Raw genomic sequence first — 7,764 nt, forward strand, 5'->3', positions numbered from 1 at the left:
GCTTAAAACAAAAAGCATATAAGCAATTAATCCTTTGATATTGAAGCAGAATTTCATTGTTCCATGTCAGAAAATGATATGCAAAAGAAACAATGAAAGACCAAAACCAACGCTACGTTTATTCAAAGGAAAGCAAAGCAACAAGAAGATAAGTGTTGCCACTACCAAAAGAGCAATACAAAAACCGACACATCAATTTATCAAACTAAAGGAGACAAGCTGAGATCTAAGCTCGGAAAGTTTCTCTTCATGATCAGTTCACACTAGCATTTCAGCTCGTTTCCGAAGCTCGTCCTCGTCAGGCAACATGGCAGCAATCTTCTGTTTAGCCTCTGCAAGAGCATTAGCTCCTGTGCGATAATCTACTAGAGAGGTCGCGCTCTTGACGTTGAGTTCAGTAACAATAGCTTCTTCTCGCTTGAATTGAGCTTTCAACCTAGTCAGCTCTACTTCAGTAGCGATGATCTTCTCTCGTAAATTCTCTAGAGAAGTGTTGGAGAGCGATAGCTCAGCTTGCTTTTGAGCATGCAGCTTCTGCAAATGTTCCACCCGGACTTCTTCCTCGGCTATATGACGCTGAGCAGCTTCATACTTGTTAAATTCTTCAGTCCGGATGTCTTCGAAAGTCGACGCAATCTGCGCTTGGATATCAGCACGACCTAAGGCCTCCAAGAACCTTAATTGTGCCTCCAGGCGTGAGATAGCTTCTGAGCAACGACGAACTACGTCGACATCACCCATGAACTTGAGGTTATTTAAACTATTTGTGAGCATAGGCTTGAAGGTATCAAAAGTATCTCTGCCAGCCAATACCACCTCAATTACCTTCTTGGTCAGACTCTCTAGATAATTAAGAGAAATCTTAAGGAAATCCGGCACGTCTGTGGGACTCGAAGCAGCAATGGGAACCGGTACAGAAACTTCCGAAGATATAGAACCAAGCAAGAGACCAGCGGGTGATTTTGGCGTAGTGGCTTGAGAGGGAACGTCGACATCCAATTGAGATGAACTCGATTGAAGAACCATAAGTTCCCCTACTTCTGATGATCTTGGCACGTCTACAACTTCTGTAGAGGCTAAAGAAATGGTCAATAAGGTCGTCGGTGGGAAAGTTGTCGTTGAGAGTTCCAAGCAAGGTGATTCTGACACCTGAGCTGGGGGTAGCATAAGTTGTTGCGTGGAAGCAGGGATGACAACGCTTGCCTCATGAACCATAGGATCTGTATGGGAAAATGGTTTAATTATAGAACAAAGATTAGTCGTGAGTCAAAATAAACGGCGCTTACCAGTGAGAGGCAGGGGAATGTAGGCTGAAGCCTTGTCTGAAGACTGTGGCGGTGGAATATCCCACTCACCGGGGTCATCACTATCATCACCCAAGTGGTCATCATTTTCATTACCCCCACTTTGGTCACCATCATCATCCATATCATCCTCGCCGTCGCTATGGTCCATAGGCTCATCTTCGTCTACGGAAGGAAACGCTGGTGGATCCTCGGCGATAGTAGGTTTTGATATGACCCCAGTCATAAGGCTTAACTGTGTACCTCCTGCAGGGGGTAGCAACACAGAAGTAAAAGGAGACTTGTCCGTTACTGAATCTTGTTGGGCAGTCACAGTAGGTTCTTGGACAGGAGGTATATCTTCTTCAACATGCGGGACAGTAGAGGCAGTATCACGAAGTGTGTCCTCAGGGGCAAACTACATACCCCCTACAAATGATTCATCTCCATGTTCTTCTTCATGCAATGAATGTGCAGAAGAAGCAGGGCCTCTTAAAGCAGGACCAACACTGGGGAGACCAGGCTGAGGCGAGAGTCCTATAACAGTTGATTCTCGTTCTTCCTCCTCGGCATGCCATGCTTTCTGAGCATCTGACATAAGTTTGGAAGCAAGAGGCTCGAGCGCTAACTTTCGACGAGCTCGTTTGTCATACCTGGCTTCTTCAGCCGGGTCTAGTGCTCTTTTTCCAGTGGCACTCTTACTCCGAGTCTGAACTCTCGAAGGTTCCACCTCATGAGTATCCAGCATCCTGACCTCTTCCGGAACTTGCTCTGGTGATTGTCGCCGTTCGTCCTCTGTCATCGCCTTTTCATATGATAAATATTCGTTAGCACCCCGTGCATGAAACCGTTTAGCACTCTTCTTTGAAGCATACCATCTACGGATGGCTCTCAAACAAGAAGTATTCATGTTGTAGGCTGAAATTTGAGAGGCAGCTTGGTACCACGTGCAAAAGCTTAAGGAAGTACGAACGTTGGGCATCTTGTGCGGTAGTTGGAATTTCGCTCCTGTACATCCTGCTACCGAGTAATACCAAGCCCTTGCTCCTTCATACACATTACCTGTGTACGCAAGAGTAGGGTTTAGATTCCCGACGTAAATTTGATCATAGCCAAATTGCCGAGAAAAGCGATAAGGCTGATATGGTTCAATAAAGCACTTCCTCCCTTGCCGAAAAATAAGATAGCCTGGGCGAATGTTTATGAGCCACCAAAAGGCACCTCTACTGAGCATGGTGAAAGAATTCTGCCCCGGAGTGTCTTGATGAAGTTCTCCATACGCACCGCCCTCGAAAGCGGGAAACTTGCAAGCAATTTCGTAGTTATAATCCCGCCTAAATATCTCACGGAATTTAACTTGATACCAAGCAACCCATTGAGAGGTTTCTAATTGCTGAACAAGAGGAGCTGAGGTGCCACTTGATTCAGGAGTCGACATTATCGAAGGGCAGTGCAACACAAACCAAGACACCAAATAAATATACGGCATCGGCACCCGAGGGGTTGGGGTCTGAACGATAGTCTTCCCGTCAGAGTCCAACTTCTTGACCACTTTGTAAGCAGCACACCATGGCTGAAAGAAGATTCAAGGGTCGTCCATAAGCCAAAAGAACAGCGGGGTATAAGACCTCTACTGTAATGGCATCCACCGGTCTTGTGGGTACCACACAATGCTTCAACCAAAGAGTCAGAAAACCAGCGAACAAAGCCATGTCAGAGATGGGGACTTCTGCCTGATAGTGGAAGCTTTCGAACGTGGTGAACGCTGGGAAGACATCCTCCTCTACCTCGCAAGTATAATGAGAGGTTGCGTCATTGATGCGTTCCGTGATCTCCTCGAGAGTACTGGCAGCTAAGCGAGTCACCTCAGCTTCCTTGTCCCACAAATTTTGAAAAAGATATTCTGCCCATTGTCCTTGTTTCACACCACTGGCCCTTTTACCAGTGATTTGTGCACAGATCTGAAAATGGCACATCAGTTCCCAATAAGTGCCATAGAGGTCAGGGGCACCATTCTTCAGAATCTCCAATTCCCTATTTCCGGGGATGAACTCCTCGTAAGGCAGCTCTCCAAAAGGCAAGCCAGAAATTTAGAACATCTCATGAAGGGCGAAACCTAGTTCACCAACAGGAGTGAAGAATGTACCGGTGTGAGGATTATAAAACTCTAGCATAGCAAAGAGTCCGCTGTAATTTGGAGAAATCGCATATCGAGTAGCCGTTATTGGAGTCCTCAGCTCTGAAACCCTCAAAGGTTCTTCCAGCTCCTCCAAGACAAAATTTATTATTCGGGCCCACCAGTCTGTCTCACTCGAATGAACCCATGTTGGAGCCCTAAAGTCTTGAGCAGGGAACTCTCCTTTGACAGAGATAAACTTTCTAATGAAAAACCTCCGCCAGCTTAGCGGGTTCGTCGACAGGGTGCTCCTTCTTGAATAAGCCTGGCTTCAAGGCCCCAAATTGATTGAAACCAGCCGGATGAGTGCCCCGAGGAGTAATATGCCCAGTAGCAACACCTCCCTGGTCCTGAACAAGCTCCCAATTCATTGACCGAGGAATGGAAGCACACTGATAATAAGAAATCGGCCACATTCGCTCCAGGTTGGGAAGGAAAAGGCGACGATTGTTGACAGTCCTCAGCCATTTGTAGTTCCCCTCCGACACCCGCTTGGGGTCCATCTTAACAGAATCCCCGAAAAGGAAGGATGGTTTCTGTAAAATCTCACGTTCGGCGGTCTCAAATTTAGCATCCGTGACTAAGGATCTAAGAGTCTCGGGGAAGGCTTGAGTGATGAGTTTTGCCCGCTCTTTGTTGGTATCCTGGAATATCGGATATTCGAAGGCAAAGCTGAAGATCGTATTTTTCTCCGCACCTCCCGCATGACCGAAGTAGTGGTTGAAGGAAAGAGGCTCTTTGGAGTAGCTCACTACAAATAAAAAAGTCAGACAATTAAACTCAGGAGTCTAACTCAAGAAGGAAAATTCTGGATTTATGACCAATTCAGGATTTTAAACGCAAGGCCCAGACCCGCGTCCAGGTCCCAAAACGCAGGGTTTTGACCCACATTTAAAATTACAAAACGCAGGATCTCGGCCTACATTCAGGATTTTAAACGCAAGGCCCAGACCCGCGTTCAGGTCCCTAAACGCAGGGTCTCAGCCTGCATTTAAAATTTGAAACGCTAGGTCTGAATCTGCGTTGAAACATCATGAACGATGGAGCTAACCATGCGTTTTTAAGACTGAGAAATGTTAGGTATAGTCTCTATGTTCTAATAGGGGAAGGCAGAATCCCTAATCAAAAATTGAAGGGATGGAATCTGTCAAGATAACTTTCAATCGTCCCAACTTACCGTTGATTTGAGAAGTCGGAGACGTCGGGGCAACGGCGTGGACCTCCCTGGGGGTTCTAGCCGAAGAATCACCCTGAGCTTGGGCGATCTTGGATTTAGAGGCCATTCTCTTCTTGGGGGCCATTCTAGCTGTGATGAAGAAGAGACAGAATGAGCTAACGAAAGATTTGGGGATGAATTTCTCCTTCGTCGAAGCGCTGGAGAAGATGAACAGGAATTCTGTTAAACCGCCGACTGAAAAGCAAGGAAGAGAAAAGTCGAATGACTTTTTGATTTGACCCCAGTGGGCTATTTATATACAACTGTAGTTGTCAAATCAGCGCGGGATTTTAGGTGAAAATCCCACCCGAAACGTGATTCTCGCGTTTTCAAAAAAGAGGGTTTCAACTTCCGAACGCACCCTCACATTCAGACAGTTGAACGCATGATTTAGACATGCGTTCTGGTGACCAACCTCCGCCTATCACGTAACTAACCCCTTTAAAGGGGTTAATAGTCCAAGCAATGACCATACAGCTAAGATCATTTTACCCCAGACGAGCTGATCAAGAAAGATGATATGGTGGATTCTTCCGAGGCTGTCTTCCTGACTAAGCTGGGGATGAAAGCCTTTTCATACAAGCATGTGGTTCTCTCTGTCTATGACAATAGATTGCTCTTAAGGCAGGAAATGCTCAACCTCCCTGAAGATGACGAACTTGGTCAAACGGGCTAAAGTCCAAGTCATTATTGACGAACTAAACAAGAAAGAGGATATCAATAAATTTGTCTAAGACCCTGAGATGCTCCACTCAGTCTGCGATGAGATGTATTCAATCAGCAAAATTTTGGGATCCAAAGTATTCCGAAAATTCATCCCAGTCAACCGTGAACTTTCGAAAACTTTGGAGGGGGTTCTGTAGGCTGTCTAAAAATCACAATGGATAGCTGATCCCCATCAAGCTCTAACAATGAAAGTTACAATCAGATGACTTTCTTGTTACCAACAGGAAGCTACAATCGAGGAACGCCCCTATGGACCATGAAGAAATCGAGAGATAGAATTCACCCCTACGGTCAAAACACAAGTGGCTACGCTCCAAAAGTCGAAGCACCGTAATCATTGCATCCTCAGCTATCAACACGGTCCCATGTTTGAGATAATTGATATTGATGGCTGCGACAACAACATGACTAATATTATATTAGCAACTATTAGAGATGCTGATGAGCAGTGTAATGATTTTAGAAAAGCGGGAAGATCTAGAGAGCTGTTGTCAACACATGGTTACCCATGCAAAGAAATCATAGTGGAGATCGTAACCTACAGTTGATAGAGCGTTATTGAGATGCCTCAGTTATCACAAATGGCCTGAATAGGACCTTCTCAACTGGTCATTGGTGTCATCCATATATAAAGACAGAAAACGCAGCTCAAACTGCTGCCAAACGCAACCTTAATCGCTGCCAGACGCATCTCTGATCGCTGCCAGACGCAGCTTCAATCACCGCCAGACGAATCTCTAATAATCGCTGCCAGACGCATCTCTGATCGCTGCCAGACGCAGCTTCAATCACCGCCAGACGAATCTCTAATCGCTGCCAGACGCAGCTCAAACCGCTGCCAAACGCAGCTCAAATCGCCACCAAACGCAGCTCCAAATTGTCGCCAGACGCAGTTCCACAATACTGCGAAACGCACCTTCAAACATCGAAGAACGCAACTCTACATCGCTGCAGAACGCAGTTTCACATCGCTGCACAACGCAGCTTCAAATCGCTACAGAACGCACTTCCAGATGCTGCGTTCAAGCGCAGAATCTATGCCAGAACGCAAGTCAAGGTTCTGACCTATTCAAACACAACCCATGCGGTTACGAGAAGATCGCTGATCACCCACGATCTGAGGAGTGGTTTACGTGGGTTGTTACAACCGATTAATGAGGCAACTAAACCCTCATTTAGGAGCGGATTATGGGGGAGGTTACACCCCTAATCTCCCTATAAATATCAACAAACTCAACAGAGTTCTTGGTGGGAAAAATAGAGATCCAGGAATCGGATTTAGAGAGTGAGAGTTGGAGGATCAGCTCTTTACACAGTCTGGGGAATCATCTTCAACTGAAGAGTCCAGACATTCGATACTTGGCTTATTAACCGAATTATTTTCGGTTCAAATAACTCTTTTTCATATTAGAGTTTGTTACTCGTTCTAAGCCACAATACTCGTCAAGAGTTATCAACCAGACAAATCAGTTGTTCCAGTGAATTGACATTTTCGGATCGTCAACGGAGAGCAAACTCGACGCGAACATTCGAGGGAAGCATTCCATCGCCACCGTGAAGAACCCAGAATTAAACAAAGGGGAGAATCTAGATCATTCTCTTCTCTTTTGTAATCAGGAAATCCAATTGTAATCGAGAGTTGAGAGATTTGTAAACATTCTTTTTCTAAGCAGTTAGAGAGAATAAAATCAAATACAATTCTTTCATTCATTTTCTTATTGCAAAATTTCTCACAAACAACACCCAAACAGTGGATGCTAAAGTTTCATTTTCTAGAACATGAGAGTGTCAAATGGGCTAAAAAGTAAACTTGGGGATATCAAAATTCAAGATGTTTGAAACTTCAGGGTACCATAGTATCATTAATTCCTATAAAATTAAAGGTGATAACTTTAGTTGTAATGACCATGAAATTTCGATACTAGTTTAAAATAATTTTCTAGTATTTTAAAGTATTTAATTATTATTTTTAAAAGAGTATTTGTATTTTCTCGATTTTCTAGAATTTCCTATGATTTAAAAGTCTAATTTTATATTTATTTAAATTATTTTGATATTTATAAATTAACTTAGTGTAGTAAAAACTTTTGTATTAATCCGTTATATTATTATTACTATTACGTATTATTTTGTATAACCCGTTGTGTTATTATTATTACTATTATATATTATTTTGTATAATCTGTTGTATTATTATTACTATTACGTATTATTTGTATAATATGTTATGTTAATGTTACTAGTACGTATTATTTTGTAAATAATTTTTCTATAATTATTTAATTTAATACTTAATTATTATTAATTATATTTAAAAATATGTTTTAACCCTAACCCTAAACCTATAAATACCCCCCCCCCCC

General features: G+C 43.6%; 1 protein-coding gene across 1 annotated transcript; it reads right to left on the minus strand.

Annotated features, from left to right (window-relative positions):
- Positions 259 to 2,085, minus strand: LOC109835087. Its single transcript, XM_020403085.1, has 3 exons — positions 1,710 to 2,085; positions 1,287 to 1,646; positions 259 to 1,220 (listed from the first exon to the last, which is right to left on the minus strand). Exons 1-3 carry the CDS (start codon positions 2,083 to 2,085, stop codon positions 259 to 261), a joined length of 1,698 nt encoding a protein of 565 aa, XP_020258674.1.

The sequence above is a fragment of the Asparagus officinalis genome, chromosome 3 (assembly GCF_001876935.1).
Source record: "Asparagus officinalis chromosome 3, Aspof.V1, whole genome shotgun sequence".
Taxonomy (NCBI): Eukaryota; Viridiplantae; Streptophyta; class Magnoliopsida; order Asparagales; family Asparagaceae; genus Asparagus; species Asparagus officinalis.

Bases quoted from the DNA above. Each gene is read 5' to 3' on its own strand.
- LOC109835087 (XM_020403085.1), bottom strand. From the start codon at position 2,085: ATGACAGAGGACGAACGGCGACAATCACCAGAGCAAGTTCCGGAAGAG. The intron at 1,647-1,709 runs GTATGTAGTTTG...CGCATGTTGAAG, and splicing joins AGATGAATCATTTGTAGGGG to AAGATATACCTCCTGTCCAA. The intron at 1,221-1,286 runs GTAAGCGCCGTT...TTTCCCATACAG, and splicing joins CATTCCCCTGCCTCTCACTG to ATCCTATGGTTCATGAGGCA.